Here is a 19,713-nt window from a genome sequence, read left to right on the forward strand (position 1 = left end):
CAGGAGAAGTGAGGGGTTTTGCCCATTGTGTGTGTGTTTTTTTGATTTGTGTGTAGAGTTCTGAGTATGAGGTATGCATTCAGAAAATGTGTGTAACCAATCGAGAAAAACTGTAATGGGTGTGTTTTGCACTTCAGGGCCACCGTAGATAATGCACCCAGTGATGTTCAGCTCAAACTCATTGACATGCAGTCTGATACATTACTGGCAGAGCGCTTAAAGTCAGTGTCACTGTTGGATTTGTATTATTTTCTCAAAAAGGAGAACTTTCCACACATGAGGAGGCATACTCAGAAGATGTTGGTTCTCTTTGAATCTACCTACGTATGTGAACAAACATTCTCAGTGATGAAAATCAACATATCCAGATACAGATCCTCTCTCACAGACCTGTCAGCTGTCCTTCGCATATCCACCTCAGACATTCAACCTGACTTTGGTGCACTTGTTCAAGCAAATATTTCCAGCCCAACGAGTGCTCAAAACCAGTCCCAAATGCCTGAAAACTAGCACAATGATTTTCGGGTGTACAATAGAGGAGTAACACTCGATCCAAGCTGGCATCGATGATGGCAGCCTCGGCAAGTTGGTGCGTCCTGTTTTGTCTGTTGATTCAGTGTTCTGCCAAGACTTCCGGAGTTCTCTAACAAGAGACACACTTTTTAACATCAGGGAAACAACTCCTGTGGATTTATTTCCCATTTTTCTGCTCCAAGCGGCAGAATTAGTGGGTATTATAGTCAAAGCCGCGCTAGGCTTTGCTCAAGCAGTGAAACGCCGCAGAAGGGGAAAGCGTGCGGGAGCGCTAGTTCGGCTGCGCAGATGTTTTTTTATAAACTGTAAACCCTTCAACTCGCCTCGCGAGTTTGCGTCGCTCATTCTGGTCGGAGTTTAAATGGCACCGGGTCTACAGGTTAAGTGCCCCTACTTCGTCACGGGCACTGTTGATTCATAGTTTCAGGAATCTGTATGTGTCTCGCCGACATCATCTTACTCACCGACTGCATCACGGGCACTGTGCACTAGTGAAGTTAATGTTACAAATGTTTCTTATATAAATATTGGACAAAGAGAAATTTTTATTTTCACTGATTATTTTATTTAGTTTTTACATATCATATACTGTATTTGCTAAGTGACAATGGTTTATTTTTTTTATTTTGTTTATTTGATTTATTAAATAAGTAAATTGTATTTTTACAGTATTGAAAATGCATAATGTCTATTGTTGCCTTCACAATTTAAAGCAGCTTGTGAAAAAAACAGCAAGCCACTGTACAGTAGGCTACATGCCACTCAAAAAACTTGAGACCCATCGTGATATCCGATTACTTGATTTGTTTATCTCAGGCATTCAAAACAACAAGGGACATTTTTGAACAGCCTGTAATATTCCTCTTGAATCTAGAGAAGAGAAAAAGGAATATGTTTAATATGTCTGAAATTAAACAGATAACATTCAAATTTACCTCAAAAAGCAGTTTAAGTATATGATCAGATACAACTAATTAACTTTATGATTACCTTTCTAGATAAGACACAGAGGAAGATGAAGATAAACATCCCTTGGAAGGTGTTTGCAATTGTGAATAGATAAGCAGAGAGCATGGTCTCGTTAAGGATGTGGAGCACGCCAAATGTCCAGGTGGCACCAAGGACAAACAGGAGGGCAAGGGCACCACGGGCACAGGACCTAAGGTAAAATACATGCTTATGTCATCATAGGCCATATTATTGTTTTACTGCTTGTCATAAACCTCAAGACGTGATACATTTGATCTAAAAAGTATAGCAAGAATGCTACCCCTTTAGACATACTAAAGTGAGTCTCTCATCAGGGACCGAACACATCACAATATGGACAGGTCACACCCCATATGTCCCTTGTGGCTTTATACTGCATGAGATTTACCTTATATTTTCATAATGGCTAATTTCAGGCTTTTTCACAGCAGTATGACGGAACACTTTGTAGATAATCACTCCAAAAGCCAATAGATTCACCTTAGATGGGAGAGAATCAAAGATGGATACAGTGACAATGAAGATGAAACATAATCGTTTGCACATTTTCAGGGCTTAAAAAGACCTTACTAGAATGATCAGGCAGGCAGGCCCAATAAAACTCCAAATGAAGTTATTTTCCGTGCTCAGCCAACACCTTATGTGAAAAGAACATTATATTATAACCATGGAACTATTCATAAATAGGTATTTTCATTTAACAAATTAGCATTACCTTTTTTTGCACTTACACTTTATTGGTACCATAATACTTGGAGCCGAGTGTAGCCGAAATGGCCACCACCACAGCTGGGCTTCCATAGCCAAAAATGTAGAAGTTGCGATGCAGGAACCCTTTGTTGTAAATAACACCAACAACTATAAGGTAAAGATGAATCCCCTCGATGCACATCCAGGCAAAAGCAGCTAAGAAGAAATAATGGAGGAGGCCAGCAATAATGGAACAGAAAAGCTGATACCAGAGACAAAAAGACAAAGAGAAGTCTTTAAAATAGTAGGAATAACACTTTACACCTATGCAATTATAGAAGACAAGGGTGACTGAATTAGGTTTCAAATGCAAAAAAACATCCACGAACATACTCACTCAAATATACACACAGATGCACACCATGCCCACATTCACAAATGGGTTTCATTGAATAGTACAGGTCTCACTTTATGGGTGTTCATATTGATTCCAATCAGGAAAATGAATTCTGCCATAAAGAGGCTGCAGCACAGGTTCTTGTGAATAGTGGTTCTGGTACTCTGGATCTCAGTAAAGAACCAAAAGGTGAAGATACACATGGACAGACAGATAATAGAGATAATCATCCCCAGCTGAGTGATCCTGGTCAGAATGTTGTGGTGGGCCAACAACTGCATAGGGGTACAAAGCATGAGTTTAAAAGGCTACCATAAAATAGAATTGTACTACATATACGACTTGTTTGATATTACTTTGATTTCACAGGGTCAATTTGACAGTCAAACCCTCCCGTAATAAAACAGGCAATGCCTCTCATCGTGTGGTCTACACTCTACAGCACAGTCATTTTGCAACGGAACTTATGTTGGTGGATCAGTTGGTGGCCACTTACATTGGCACGTCCCGATGACATGAGAATTGCAAAGTGCGTGAGGTGGTTACAGGAGCATGTGGTGGTAGTGCTGTTGACATCCACATGGTCACAGCCATGTGTAGCCCAGTGCCCTTTCAAGCTGCCTGGATCATACTCCCAGAAAGCACATTTGGTTGCATCTTCGTTTGTGTTGATTGGCTTCAGTGAAAAGAAAGAATGGTATTGTGATTTTTTTTTTTGAACTAACAGCATGAATTAGCGGTGAATATTTTGCCAACAGACAGCATCAGATCTGCCATGGGACTTTGACTGCTAATACCATTGTGTGTCTGAGGGTGAATGTTACACGGTCAAGCTGGTACATGTCAACAGGTTTGATAGCCACTGCTATGACTTGGGAGTTGACCGTGATTCCTCCTGTTCCAGCGTAGTGTGCGTAATCCATAACACTGGGGTCAGTGTTGGGTTTCATTATATCACCTATGCTGTCATACCGAACAAACACCACTGACACGCTTCCTGATATACAGAAGAAAAAGTAGAAGAATGTTGTTGTTTTTCAGGTTAAATAGATGAATTGTGTTGAAAGTAAAGTTTGAGTTTAATTAAAAACAACTTAATATGTGCCAAATGTTAAATATACACATCATTTCCAAAACATCTTACCATTTTTGTCACCATCTTGGTCATCGTTTGGTGTTAAACTGATATGTTCTCCACCTATTGAAACTGATAACTTGCTTTTCCGGGTATGGTGGGCATCCAATGTAAAAAGTTTTATTTCTGTATTTAAAAGAAAGAGAGCATTAATAAAAGTATTTGCACATCATTTTTCACATTAAAAGATTTAGTTGACAACAGATGTCAATGTGCTGCTTACCTATTTCACTTTCTGTGATCTCCAGATCGGTGGTAGTTTGATAGTTTCTTGCCAGTATCAATATGTTCTCCTCCACAGTGTGGAGGAGTTTGGTGATTGTGTAGTCCCGTTTATCTCCTTCAATTTTGCTCCAGGCAACCAACTCATCCTTTTTCACCAGGTTGTTTACAGCCTTTACAAATTTCTGAAAAAGAATAGCAGCTTGTATGAGTAGTACTGAGATGTATACAATTAAATGTATTTAAATTAAAGAAATACACTGAAGTTGAGATAATATTCTGTAGCTGATGTATAGATGAGATGGTGTATACAAATTGTTACAGAGAGAGTGGCCTTGGTCATGAATGGTTTAGTGGTTTGGTTCTTCCCCACTACACTCAAAAGTGAGGTGGATCGACACAGGGCCTCCACAAATGAGATCACATCAACTGGAGTCAACTCTTCTCGTGTGTGCCTGATGATCTCGTCCAACATGTTATGGGGCTCTGTAAGGTTGCCCATCTACAATTGTGAGAAATACATTTTAATGAGCTCAAACCCTTTCTAAGTTTTCTTTGGTCTTAATACAAAACACATGAGAACATGTTTGTCAACCCAGCAGAGGGCAGCATCCTCACATATTTCCATCATATTTGCAAAATCAGAAGAATCAGAAAGGGTTTTGATCGCTATGAAAGTTTGCACAAACAAGGAATTTACTTTGGCAGGAAGGTGCATACATTAAAAATATAGGAATCTTAAAGCTTAAATATGTGGTCTAACTATACAAAAGGAACAAAGTCTAGCTAATACTAATAATAAACAGTTTATAAACAGTTCGAGAAGTGTCTGCTTACATGTTCAAGGACTTTGTTAACAGTTTGTGCTATGCACAAGGGATGTTCGTGACAGTTTTTCTTAGGATGTTCTGAAAAAAGTGTTTAATAAATTGTATAACAAATGATAAAAACATTTTATGATCATAAATAGAGAGAGAGAAAAAAAATCTTATAACACAAGAATTGATATTGCCATTTATATCCAAAAGGCTCTTCCTTATGGTGCTCTAGCTACATAAATTATTCCATGTAAACCCTGCACCCTATTCAGCTCAAGCATTTCGTCCACCTCTGCTCACCACCTACTGTAGTAACCCCATCCCTACGAGGACACGGAACTCGTTAAATGTGGCTGTTTTCAAATTGGAGGCACAAGGATATAATTTGCTACTGTCATGATGACAATGTCATAGAACTGTCTATGACACTGAGGTCAGTGCAACTGTCTGCTGCACTGACCTCTAGCCCATGTAACTTTTCACTATTACCCATTTCCTTTCAGCATGTGTGGTTGAGAGGGAGGAACATTGAAATAGGTTGGAAAAAAGGTGGACATCTGTATGTGATCAAGTGATCAGAAAAGTTGATATTCACACACACTTACCATGACAAGGTCCACCCTTTTCTGGATGGAACCGCTTAGCACCTGATACTAGGATGTAATCTCTGTCGCAGGTGCAAAAAAAAGACCCATTTGTATTGTGGCAGAGAGAGAATGGTCCACAGACCTGAGTGCTCTTGCACTCATCTATATCTGAAAACCAGTATGGAAAGATAAATCGCTGGATTAACAATACACCAAGTATCCAGAGAAAACTTGTCTACTTATATATATAAAAAGAGAGAAATACAAAATAATACATTTTATGAAGAAAACTTTACCAGTGCACTCGGTCCCATCATTTGGTTGGAATTGGTACAGTCCTGTTGATGCGTACCCTGACAAACAGGTGCAATAGTAGCTCCCCACTGTGTTGGTACAGTCAGTGTTGGACCCACAGATATTTGTGACATTCTGGCACTCATCATCATCTGTGGTGGTGAGAAACAAAGAGAAAGGAAACCAGAATAAATACATGTAATAACTACAATTAAGTGGAATAATGTAAATTGGGTGTTAAGGTTAGGGTTCCATACCAAGTTATTAAATACGTTTTTCCAAAACAGACATTTCAATTAGTGCTTCAAACATTATTTAGCTTCAAGTTGACCAGGTACTCCCTGACTGGTCTTTACATAGTCATCAAATATCATATGCCCTTGAAAGTATATTGCAACAGGCTTAAGCAATAGTAGTAAGTTGGAAGTAACACAATATGACTTTCTATTGTTGTATTCGTTTCAAGGGATATGATGGACACAATACCCTGTGTAAAAACTTTATCCGGGAAGGGATATCCTTTGCTTCCAGTAATGGGAGGTTACAATACTCAACAGGAAATGTGCCCATAACATTCCAGACTTTTAAACCAACATAGCACAAAAAGCAAAACAAGGATTTCATGCTGAAACTATATTTTTGATTATTTATATTTAAACTTTATTGAAGTTTAAGTTAAGTTTAAGTATAAATGCACAAGATGACAAACTAAAAGAACCCAACAAACACAAAATGATCTATCAATACTTTTAGAGAATCTCAAGCAGGGGCGTCGTTAGACCCTTTTTACTGGGGCACGTGCCCCAGTGTAAATCTGCTGTGCCACAGTAAAATCTAAAGTTTGAGTTTTAACAATTTACTTCATTAGTCAGTGCATTAATTTAGATTGATAATCCCGGAAAAAAATGAACACAGTATCCCAATCAATGCTTGTAAAAGTGTTTAACCGAAAACACAAACCTATATGCATGCAGAATTCCATGTCAGCACGCTCTTCTGAGCTTGCCAAATAGCCACTGCAGCACGGACACAGAAGTCCAGCGGGTATTCCAGAAAGCAGGTTATGCAACATAACCGGGTAAGTTAACCCACCAGCAACATTGCTACAATGTACCCGGGTATGTCACATAACCTGTTTTCTGGAAAACCCCCAGGTGTCGGACTCGGCACACAAGTCAGAATTGAGGTAGGCTAAGAAAACATTACAAAACTAAAGATGGTTTTTAAATGATAGGCCTACTGTTCATCTTATTTTGACAAAAACATAAAAACAATATTACATGAAGCTCAAAAAAACAGTATTTGCGCTCAAATGAATGCGAAAAAAATGTGCGCGCTTGCATTAGCTATTGATGTCCTTGCCAAAGCTGATATCAAACTTGCGTCCCTGAACTGTTGTATAGTGGATTAAGCAAGGGGAGTTTCTATAGCCTATTAGTGCATTATGCACAGCAAGCTTGAAAGAAAAAAGGGATATGAATTAGGGGCCGGTGCCCCAGTAGAGTTTTATGTCTTCAACGCCTCTGATCTCAAGGTTGATAAGCTGATGACTCATTGGAGGTGAAATCCTAAAGTAGTTTCTATTATATTGAGGAGTGAAAATGATTCAGGATGGTGAGTAGAATCTGAGAATGTAACAAGATTAGGCAACAATTTATTTTAAGGTTCCAATAACCGTCATACAGTAGCATGACAGAAAGTAACTACTTAGAACTACCTATGGTAAAACATTGCTAGTGTATAGGAATTGCTATGTAATTAAATTGTATTAAGTGTTAGCAGTATAGGTTACATATTGGAGTCTTAAATGTTATGATGGCTAAATTTAAACTCAAACAAGTACACTTGATTTTCCTTACTTGAAACCTGTTCGAGGCCCTCCAGCGGGCCGGAAACGCTGCCCCCTCCTACCAGTTACTATGCACTCAATTAAAAAATATATAATTTCAGACTGCTACACATGCCATACATCATTGGAAAGCTACAATTCTCTTGAAAGAATCCATTTCAAGATCAAGTCAAGTACAGTCAACGTCTTTGTCCGGTCACCAATATCTAAACAAAGCAAACGACTCTACTCAGCCTAAAAGGTTCAGCGTGGTCCAGGTATGCAAAAAATCCCAACAAACATGGGCTGGTTACATTCCCAAAGGTCCAAACTATCTAACCATGTTGAGTAGTTCGTCCAAAATAATGAATTATATCCACACATAGCCACGATCTTGTTGCTTCATTCTGCCTTCGCCAATTCAATTTTTGCACTCTCTCACGCACTATCGCTCATTGAAAGAGATGTGATTAGAATATTTACGATTGGAGTGTCAAGATGGCAGCTACACTCTGCCCTTTCGATTGAAACCTTGTTTGACCCAATAGGAGATTCAATGCCCTAGCATTGAATCTCAATTCTGTCTTCCAGCTCATACCTACCACCTCTAGGCCTCTTCAGGCCTCTGTTTTCCAAATAAAATCTTGGCGGAAATAGAAACTTTCACTTTCCTTGTGTTCAAGCTTCTATTACTCAACACCAGTAGGACTGACAGGGGTGCTGACAACAGGGGAAATAACTTCAGATTGTCACCTTTCAAAAGAGAACACAGTCGTGCATGTACTCCAAATGGTTCAAGAACAGCTTTCAATTTACTTTGGGTATGCTGTCTAGGCGTTTTCAGGCTAATTTTACAAGATTCTTATTAAAGAAAACATTATCTTTGAAACTACTGGCTATTTTTGCTCAACTCTACACACTAACCACAAAACCTTACACCAAACCAGCAAAATATTACACTACACAAACAAGCATTGGAAAACTCTTAAAATATCTGAAAACATTATATATATATATTTTGACATCAGTACCATGCAAACAAACCATAATTTGAATAATCACATAAAGCAGCTACTACATATGGAAGCCCATGAGGACTATATTCAAATGATAATGCTATATCAGAAATGCATGATCATTTTCATTATAGTAGTAGTAGTAGCTTTATCGTCAATTTCTTCAGATGTCAGATGGGGGTCAGATGGCTGAGCGGTTAGGGAGTCAGGCTATTAATCAGAAGGTTGTTGGTTTGATTCCCCACTGTGCAAAAATGACGTTGTGTCCTTGGCAAGGCACTTCACCCTACTTGCCTTGGGGAGAATGTCCCTGTACTTACTGTAAGTCGCTATGGATAAGAACATCTGCTAAATGTAAATGTCAAGACATACAAAGGAATCGATAGGACGTTTCCCACTCTCCCATGGTGAAACATATAAAGTGCACAAGCACAACAGATAAGACAAGACATTTCCTAATACTAAGTAAACATACAAATTCATGTACAGCAGCATAAGTTTCTGTGAAGTGTAAAAGTAATACAAGTGATAAAAGTGCAAGAGACAGTTTGTTGCAGGGTCCTGAGTGATTTTAGGGGGGGGGGGGGATTTCAGCTTCCTGTCAGACTGGAGGATATGGCTGGGGGGAGTGAGGGGAGAGAATTTAGCTTCCTGACAGCTTGGAGTATGAAGCTATTTCTGAGTCTGGTGGTGCAGCAACGGAGGCTGCTATACCTTCTTCCATAGGGTAGGAGGCTGAACAGACTGTGTGTGGGGTGGCTGGTGTCACTCGCAATCGAGATAGCTTTCCGGGTGAGGCGGGTGGTGTAAGTGTCTTGCAAGGACGGAAGTGGGGCACCAATGATCTTACCAGCTTGTTCACTATGCATTGCAGTGCTTTCCTGCTGTGTTCAGTGCAGATACTGCCCCACACAGTGATGCAGCTGGACAGGATGCTTTCAATGGTGCCCCGGTAGAATGTGTTCAGGATGGGTATGGGAGCTTTCGCTCTCTTGAGCTTGCAGAGGAAGTAGAGGCGCCGCTGGGCCTTCTTCGCCAGTGATGCAGAGTTGGTGGCCCAGGAGAGGTCCTCACTGATGTGCACACCCAGGAATTTGGTGCTGCTCAGGAGCACCATCGATGGTCAGTGGTGGGTGTTCAGTGTTGCTTCAAAGCACTTCATAATGATGGGGGTCAGTGCCACAGGGCGATAGTCATTGAAGCAGGATGAAGCCAGTTTCTTTGGCACAGGTATGATGATGGAGGTCTTGAAATGTGATAGAACAGCAGCTTGACTCAGAGAAGTGTTGAAGATATCCGTGAAGATATCCTTAAGCTCCTCTGCGCAGTCCCTCAGTACACGGCCTGGAATGTTGTCTGGGCTTGTTGCTTTGTGGGGGTTGATAGTGGAGAGTGCCCTCTTCACACTTTCGACAGACAGGCACATAGCCTGGTCGTGGGGGGTGGAGTTTTCTGTGGGCTTGTGTTATTTATTGCTTCGAACCGTGCAAAGAAGCTGTTGAGGTCGTTGAGCAGAGAGATGTTGTCGTCGCAGGCCTGTGATGCAGGCTTGGAATCCGTTATGGTCTGGATGCCCTGCCACAGGCTGCGCGTGTCTCTGCTGTCCTTGAAGTGGCTGGTTATCTTTTTTGAGTAGTCCTGTTTTGCTCTTCTGATGTCACGGGTCAGGCTGGCTCTCGCTGTTCTCAGGCCAATTCTATCCCTGGCTCTGAAGGCTTTGTATCTGGCCCTCAGCAGCCGATGGACAGCTCCTGTTAGCCATGGCTTCTTGTTAGCCCGAGTGATGATGGTCTTTGTGTGGGTCACATCATCTGTGCATTTGCGGATGTAAGAGAAAACAGTGTCTGTAAGCTCCTCATTGTCTATGTGGTTGCTGTGTGTAGCTGCTTGATTGAACATGCCCCAGTCTGTTGTGGCAAGACAGTCCTGAAGAGCAAACCTTGATCCATCCGGCCACACTGAAATCTCTTTCCGAAGCGGTTTTTCCACTTTCACTCTGGGCCTATATGCATTAGCATAACAGTGATGTGGTCGGAAAGTCCGATGTGGGGGAGGGCTTCTATGGTCCTTTGTGTGAGGTATAGACCAAGTCCAAGGTGTTTTTCTCCATTGTTGTGAACAGTCTTAATAAGATCAGCATGATTTAAAATCTCCAGCGACGATAGTAAATCCATCTTGGTGTGCTGTCTGTTGTTCGCTGATGGCCTGATATAGTTCACAAAGTGCCGCATTCCTGTCACTGCTGCTGGAGGTTGGAGAGATATATGCCGCGATTAGCAAAACCGCAGTAAATTCCCTCCGCAGATAGAAAGGACGGCACTTTATGATCATAAACTCCGCCAGTGGTGAACAGTGTCTGCATACTATCACAGCGTCCTGGCACCACGCATCACGTATGTAAACACAAACTCCTCCACCGCGTCGTTTACCTCCGTTAACGTGGGCTCTGTCCGCTCAAATTAAAATACACGTTCTAACTATTTGAAAATGTCATCTCATAGTCAAAGACAAAGCTGTGCAGCAGACAAAATTCAAATGTAAGTAAGCTAAACAAGCTAAACAGCGCCCCTTGTCAATTGCATTTCCCTTTTCAAGTCACCATGCTCTTTAACGACAAAATCATGAAAATGCAAATCAGTCAGACCTGGTCTTCAGTTAAAACATTACACATCACAATTTTTTTCGCATTCATTTGAGGACAAATAGCCTACTGTTTTTTTGAGCTTCATGTAATATTGTTTTTATGTTTTAGTCAAGTAAGTAAGTAAGTAAGACTTTATTTACATATCACATTTCATACAAGAATTGTAGCTCAAGGTGCTTTACATAAAATCAATAAAAACGATAATACAAGTGATAAAAGTAATAATTAAAATAGCAAATTATAAAAACAATAATATAACTAATAAAAGTAGTAAAACCCTTCTGAGATAAAATTACATAAATGCTTCGGTAAAAAGGTAGGTTTTAAGCTGTCTTTTAAAAATGTCTAGCGTATTTGCTTCCCTAATATTTATGGGTAATTTGTTCCATAGTTTTGGGGCGTAATTGACAAAGGCCAAATCACCAAACTTCTTATGACTGCTTCTGGTGACCTCTAATAGGCCTGCATTTGATGATCGGAGTGTTCTAGCTGGTGTGTAGTTTATAAGGGAGTTAGCAATGTAGCTAGGTCCTTGTCCGTGTAGAGCTTTGTAAAAAAGGAAAAGGACCTTAAAGTCAATTCTGAAGGTAACGGGGAGGCAGTGTAAAGTAGCTAGGACAGGACTAATGTGTTCTCTCCTTTTTGTTTTGGTTAATAATCTAGCTGCAGAATTTTGAATGAGCTGTAGTCTTTCAGTGGTTTTCTTGGGAAGACCAGTGAAAAGTGCGTTACAGTAGTCCAGCCGGCTGGATATAAAAGCATGAATTAACTTCTCTGCATCATTTTGGTTTATGAATGGTCGTACCTTTGCTATATTCCTCAGAAGCTGTTTTGGTCACTTTATTAATGTGAGAGTTGAAATTCAGTCGTCCAGGATTACACCGAGACTCGTCACCTCTGGTTTAAGACAGGGGGTTAAGCCTCCTAGATTCTTAGTAAGCATCTCTTTTTTGGATTTGGGGCCACATAGTAGGACTTCGGTTTTGTCTTCATTTAATTTAAGAAAGTTATCATTCATCCATTTGTTTATTGCCAACAGGCAGTTGGTAATGGAATTGATGGCCGTTGCATCGTTGGGTTCAGTGGATATATATAGTTGTGTGTCATCCGCATAGCTATGGAAATCTATGTTATGTTCTCTGTTATGTTATGTTCTCTGTTATGTTAGTCAAAATAAGATGATCGGTAGGCCTATCATTTAGAAACTATCTTTAGTTTTGTAATCCAAGCTTTTGCTCTGGATAAGAGCGTCTGCAAAAAAAAAAGACTAAATGTAATGTTTTCTTGTTTTCTCAATTCTGACTTGTGTGCCAAGTCCGACACCTGGACTTCTGTGTGCGTGCTGCAGTGGGTATTTGACAAGTTTGTGTTTTCGATTAAACACTTTTAATAAGCGTTGATTGGGATACTGCGTTTATTTTTTCCAGGATTATCAATGTAAATTAATGCACTGACTAATAAAGTAAATAGTTAAAACTCAAACTTTAGATTTTACTGGGGCACAGCAGATTTATACTTGGGCAAGTGCCCCAGTATAAAGGGTCTAACGACGCCCCTGGATACAGGCTTTGCCATCATCAACTTGGAACAACAAAATTCAGCCCGCATAGTGACTTAAATATGGCAAGTCGTCTTTACATTCAATCAATGCATTTTTTATATCCAGAATTACTTTTTGGATATAAAAAAATAGAATTCTTGATATCCAAAATGCAATTCTTGACATTATTCATTGATTAAACTAAAGCACAACCAAAGCCACAAAGAGCAGCGATACTTTGACATCACACAATGATCAGGTTTGGGTAGGGTGCCTACGTTTCGGAAAAATAACTTGCGCTGTGGGGGCCATTGAAAAAATTTAGAACTCACGCATCTAAAGGTTAAAGTGCAATTCACACATAACATCTGAAATGTCTGTCATTTCCTTACATTACAATGACCTAACTGTCAATTGGTACTACTGCTCAAAATTATATAGTTTATTACAATCACTTTGACACTAATTTCAAAACCTTGATGTCCTTTTTCAAAACTCTAGATACAAAACTCAAAACAGTCATTACTTGTAACACAGACTGTCACATGTTCAAAGCATAGCATTGTATGTTTATATATTTAAAGACACCTTGTGCATGCAGAATCATTAGTTCAAATAATGAATTTATCATGAAATACCATAGGAACATTGACTTATATCATCCACACACAAGATACCCATAGTTTCACCATATAGTTGTTTGTACAATCCTTAAATATTGTACTACAAAATATGATATATGAATAAGATACTAAATCACCATAAATGGACTAAGAGAGAATACTACACAGTGGAATCATTGATACAAATTACAACATTTTGATGTTTTTTTTGTGTCAAAGCAAACATAATGAGCTACAAAAACTATGCCACAGTACGTAAAACATGTACAGCCGTGGCCAAAAGTATTGGGAACGACATACATTTTGTGTTTGCAAAGCTTGCTAGGCCTTGGCATAAAATGACTGCTAACATAATTTCAGTAAGTCATATCAGCACAGGGGAAAATGTGAACTAGTTCTAGCCAGGTGAAATCACTAATTGGATTTTAAGAGCTGATGTCAATCAGTTGTAAAAGACTATTTGCATATATTGAAAATGTTCGCCCCCAAAAAGCTTGAAATGTGCCTTATTGTATTGTATGTCAATGGATCTCGTTATACTGAAACTTTCATGTTCTAAACTTGGAATATTGTTTGTCATTTTCTATAGAACTATGCATTGAGAAATGCAAGAGTTACTTAAGGCCGAATTATACTTCTCCGACTCCGTTATGGATAGACGGACGGAGTCGGACGGATTGGTTGAATTCATAGTACTCCGAAGGCTGTGGGTGCTGAAAACAATTCACTGCCAGAAGAGTAGGTAGCGCAACGTTTTTTTGTAAATCGAGTGTTTATTTACCTAAGTTATCGAGAAGTCGGAGCAAATGTACAAATTAGCCGTTTCATCAATAAAATACGCACATTTTCTGCAACTACACTGCCCATTTCTCATCACATTTTTATTCAGATGCTGATTTACATGTACTGTTTAGCTGAAATATTAATTGTAAAAACTTAAGCAATGGCGGACAAAGGATTCTGTTCGTCCTGTTTATCACGGCAACCCCGCCCCTGACACAAGCGGTTCTTAACCCTTGTGTTATCTTCGGGTCATTCTGACCCATCAGTCATTGTGACCCACCGTCGTATTGCGACAACTTTCCCGCATACAAAAACAAAGTGAAGCATTTTCTTTTAACCGTCGGCCTGTCTCAGACCCCCCACATTGCAAAGGTTAAAAGAAAATTATTTTTATTTGTTTTTGTATTGGGTAAAATTGGGTAAACACAACGATGGTTCGTTATGAACCTTTGGGTCATGTGACCCGAAGGCAACACAAGGGTTAATACGGACCAATCACAGCCAAGGGGTATCCGTAAAATGACGGACGGACAGATGGATAGTCAGGAAAATCAGGAGGTGCACGTAGAGCTCTCCGAGGGGCTCGGAGAGGGCACGGAGAGGGAATTCCTCGTCGGAGAGGGCGTTCCCTGTGTCCGTCTCCGTAAAAACGGAGAAGTATAAATCGGCCTTTATAATTTGGAGCAGTAGTATCAATTGGCAGTTAGATCATTGTAATGTAAGGAAATGATAGACATTTCAGATGTTATCTGTGAATTTCATTTTAAAATGGTGATACTTTGATCTTTAGTTGTGTCATTTTGAACAGATAATTATAGTTCAATGAACAAATGATCTAAGGTGTATGTGTAATGTATCCAAGCAATTGAAAATTGTCTTAGCGTTTTGAAAAATTTGCATTTTGATCATCAGTTGTGAGTTTTGTGTCTACAGTTTTGAAAAAGGACATCACGGTTCTAAAATTTGTGTCAAAGTGATTGTATAAAACTGTATGTTGAACTAATTTGTAGAGACACCTAGAATGTTTTGATTGTTTGGTTTAAGGTTTTGTGGTAAGTGTGTATAGTAAAATAGCCAATGTTTCCAAAGATAGTTTTTTCTGATTGCTAAGGCACTATCGCGAAACATCTTAAAAAGAGTACATGGTGTAAACACAATGAGACAATTAATATTTTGTTCTTCATGTTCTTATATATTTTACCATTGCATGAATGAATTCCATCACCAGTATATCCATGGTTGCAATAGCAAGCATCGTCGGATCCATTCAGGGATTTGCATGTTGCAAGCATGTGGCATGACTTACAAATGTCAGAACATGTGCATGAATCTATAACACTGTAAAGCCATGCTGTGTGAGAAAGAAAATTATGTAAATATAAATTTCCTGAAATCACATGATGACATAAAAAGCAACTCAAAAATAATTTGCAGCATACATGTGATCAAATAAACTGTTTTACTGTGTTGTGTCTGTATATTATGCTGTGTGTATAGTGTGCTAACATGTTTAACAGTTGACCTACTAAATGTACAATACAACACATTTCTCACAGTTAACAATATTAAGCCTTTGCTCTGTACATACATTTACGGAAACTACAGAGTATGATAAATAGATAACCATTATATCCAGTAAGTCTATAATAGCTACTGTCTATTATAGGTGAATGGATAAGATAACTTACCTGATAAAAGTATGAGTTTCATCTGGGACTTAAGCAAAGACTCCATGCTTGCTCTGGAAAATAACTACTTTTAGCTGAAAATTAGGTAAGTGACGTATTGTTTCCTTGAATCAGTTTTCCTGTTTTCCTAAACCTGACCCTTCCTGTCCTAATCTTTAATCAGCTTTCAGAAACAGTATATGGGGACATGTCCCCATCAGATTATAATGTGTGTCCAAGCAGTGGAAGAAAACACAGTTCGATATTATTCTGTGTTCAGTATCTTGTAGTCTCTAGTATTTCTGGTAAAATATTTGTAAGGGTAACAGCAAGATATGAAGGTCCTTTAACCAACATTGTTAGTACTATGCCTCTGTATGGCAGCCATTTTACAAACTACTGTGCCATTGTTCTCAACAGAAAGGATACAGTACACTGTGTAAACATCTGCCAATGTGGCTTCAGTGAAGGATGACCTCCTCCCTTCCTCCAACACTGTGCATAAATGTTCACGTTCCAAAGTTAACTGCCCTCTGGTGTCTAACGGGTATAACATCTTTGGAGCTATTGCCTCAGAAATATTCTCTTTTCATTATATTCCACTACGTTAAATAAATACCAGAAGGGATTGTGATTATGGTTTGTTGGTGCTTTCTAGCAAACTGACCACAAAAAAATATCTTGCACAAACTTCTGAGGCCTGTACTACGAATCAAGATTTGGCGTTAACGAGGTAACTTCAGGTTCAACCCAGAGTTTTCTGTATCACGACGGTGGATCACTTGTTACCGGGTCGCCGTGGTAGCTCATGCTGAATGCCTAACCTGGTCGGGAGCAGGTTAAGTTGGAGATCAACCAGTAAAGCACTGACACTGACAAATTCATTTGTGATATGCAGAGATATCCAAAGTGCTCTCTGTAAAAACTTTGGACTCTAATATGTTGACAAAATTAAACAAAGATTTTCATTCTGTCTTCATCCAATGTTCTGATTTACGTTCTGGAAATGTATGCAAATTATATCATATTTTACAACTTAATGCATAATTTGCTCATTTAAACATACATTTACAGGAAACTAGTAATGAAAACAATATTTGAATAGTTATCAACTGGGAAGGTTTCATGTTGATATGTTATCCATATTCACTGGGGTGTCTCCCCTTAACTCCTTCTGTTGTCCTTGGGTTGCTTTGACCCATTTTCTAGTAATTTCCTTATCAGAAATTTGGGTGTCTTTCAACCAAAACATTTCAAACCAAAAAGAACAACATGTATGGTACCGTACAATGCTCTTCACAAGTTAAATAAATGATAATTTCACTACTTTCATTGAATTGTCTTCACTTTTATATCAATTTTCAAAAACAATAAATAGGACATTGAAAGAAACAAATGGTGAATACTGTGGAAGAAATTGGGATTTCCTGTGTGCTTACATTATTCACTAATCAATAGAAATAGTCATTGGATACTAGTTAGTATGTTCTCATGTTAGCTTGCTATTAATAAGAGTAGATTGTGTCTATGTGTCAGACTGTTGTAATGTCATAACTGCCTGACTGTCACTATCTATGTTTACATTATTGTGCCCTATAAAAGATGGTCTTCTGGCTTTCAGAGCTGAGAGTGACATGGTTGAGACCTAAGCCTGGTGTTGTGTTGTCATTTATTGTCAGGGGTCTGGTTTTCTCTCCCAATCTACAGATCGATAATACTTATTAAAATCCAGAACTCAACTGAACTTAGTCACTCTGTTTATGAAGAGACGGACAAAATACTTTTTTCATCAATTGGCGTTGTCGAGCAGCAGGATTTCAGAACCAGATCCAGGAGAGACCCACGGTGGCACCAGTATAAAGCAGAACCCGTGGTGCACAAAACTAAAAGGTAAGGGGATCCTTTTCCAAAACCCCATTCAAGGACTGCTTTATGCTTGGTGCGCCTGCTGTCCCTCTGTGATGCTGGTAACGTAAAGAATTTAACCCTTGTGCTGCTTTCAGGTCACATGACCCAAAGGTTCATAACGAACCATCGTTGTGTTTACCCAATTTTACCCAATACAAAAACAAATAAAAATAATTTTCTTTTAACCTTCGCAATGTGGGGGGTCTGAGACAGCTCAACGGTTAAAATAAAATGCTTCACTTTGTTTTTGTATGCGGTAAAGTTGTCGCAATACGATGGTGGGTCACAATGACGGATGGTTCAGAATGACCCGAAGATAACACAATGGTTAAGAACCTTTTATTGTGACGTTCAGTTGGGAGCCTGGTCTTAGCAGACCAGAATCTGCTAGGCCTCAAAAGGAGGGAGATAATATTAGAGTTTTTGGTTTAGTAAATTTGGGTCATTAATTGACTAGCTATTTTTACTTTGTCTAGGTCAGAGTTGGCGAATTCTGATAGCGCACAAGAATTCTGGTCGCGTGAAGTATTGAAAAAAATATGGAAAACAATCTGTGTTCTTGATCAGAGGCAAAGGATCTGTTAACAGAGAATACGGCCCATACTCTGATCTGGGGAAAAGGATCTGTTAACAGAGTGTATGGTTTTACAGATACAGACCAGAGGCCTGTTCCATAAAGCGAGTTTACCGAATAAGCCAGACTTATGTCAGTTAGTCGGACTCATTTCTAGTTCATTCGGTTCCATAAAGCAAACTCGGTTACTATGGCAACTTAGGCTGCGAAACTAGTCTGGTCCGGGGCAGGTTAACTGTCAGGCTTAGCGTGACTTGGTGCTTAACCAGACCTTCCTGTAACACTGACCCAACGGGAAAACGATGATTTACCACGAATAGTCTCATTTTCTTATTCTCATCAGTTCAATATGTTCAACATTGATAGAAAATCAACTTAAATAGCCTACATAGGCTACGACATTTAGCCTAATGTATTAAACGATGATGAACAATGATTTGATACACGCCACGTTAAACGTAGCCTATGGCTAGCCTAGTTTGTGATTTCAAATGTTTAGGCATCAGGGAGGCCTATCTCAATCAAAATTATCCGTGTATAATTATCATAGCTATATAATTGTTAACAGTAGTCTACAATTGCAAAACAAACCTAAATCCATAGGCTACATCTATATCCTCCATTTTCCCGACACAACCATGTTAAAAAGTTAGGCTACTTATTTAAAACAATGTCAAAAAAGTAAATTTACATGTGTTTAGAGGGTGTCTGTTTTTTAATCAACGAAGTAAAGGTCTCAAAAAGGACCTCGACCTACGTAGCCTATCGTTCACGTCAATCATGGTGTGTTGTTTCATTTTGATGAAGCGGTGGATGAGGGAGCTGTCATAGTACAAGGCTTAAAGGGAACGTTCTTTCTGGAAGAAGTCACGTGGCCGTGTGCATTGCTTTTGCCGTGGTGGATTGTATGATCCATGTTTTACCTCTCAGGCTGCTTAAGAAAAGGGTGCACGCGCAATTAGCTTGACTACTTAAATCTGACTTGAATTAGTAGGACTGCGTGAGCTGAAATTGGCCTTGATGAAACCGCTTTAGCCCCGCTTGACTTGTTAACCCTCGTGCTGCCTTCGGGTCACATGACCCAAAGGTTCATAACGAACCATCGTTGTGTTTACCCAATTTTACCCAATACAAGAACAAATAAAAATAACTTTCTTTTAACCTTCGCAATGTGGGGGGTCTGAGACAGCCCGACGGTTAAAAGAAAATGCTTCACTTTGTTTTTGTATGCGGTAAAGTTGTCACAGTACGACGGTGGGTCACAATGACTGATGGGTCAGAACGACCCGAAGAGACCACAAGGGTTAAGCTAATTCAAGTCTGGTTTGGGACTTTAAGTCCAATTTATTTGTGCGGCCTTTATGGAACAGGCCTCTGGGGTGAACCAAACAAGGAAAGGTATGGTACCCATCAGTCATTGTGACCCACCGTCGTATTGCGACAAATTTACCTCATACAAAAAC

The 19,713-nt window shown here is 39.4% G+C and overlaps 1 protein-coding gene across 1 annotated transcript; it reads right to left on the reverse strand.

The window, feature by feature from the left end:
• Window positions 1–1,092: 1,092 nt before the first annotated feature.
• Window positions 1,093–15,846, reverse strand: adgrl4 (adhesion G protein-coupled receptor L4). Its single transcript, XM_067229769.1, has 16 exons — window positions 15,790–15,846; window positions 15,303–15,452; window positions 5,670–5,819; window positions 5,392–5,541; window positions 4,806–4,876; window positions 4,291–4,470; window positions 3,970–4,153; window positions 3,756–3,872; window positions 3,409–3,608; window positions 3,108–3,287; window positions 2,683–2,886; window positions 2,256–2,476; window positions 2,095–2,161; window positions 1,913–2,004; window positions 1,525–1,693; window positions 1,093–1,404 (listed from the first exon to the last, which is right to left on the reverse strand). The coding sequence occupies exons 1-16, from the start codon at window positions 15,833–15,835 to the stop codon at window positions 1,342–1,344; spliced, it is 2,244 nt and encodes a 747-aa protein (XP_067085870.1). The 5' UTR covers window positions 15,836–15,846; the 3' UTR covers window positions 1,093–1,341.
• Window positions 15,847–19,713: the final 3,867 nt, after the last annotated feature.

Source organism: Osmerus mordax, chromosome 26, assembly GCF_038355195.1.
Source record: "Osmerus mordax isolate fOsmMor3 chromosome 26, fOsmMor3.pri, whole genome shotgun sequence".
NCBI lineage: Eukaryota > Metazoa > Chordata > Actinopteri > Osmeriformes > Osmeridae > Osmerus > Osmerus mordax.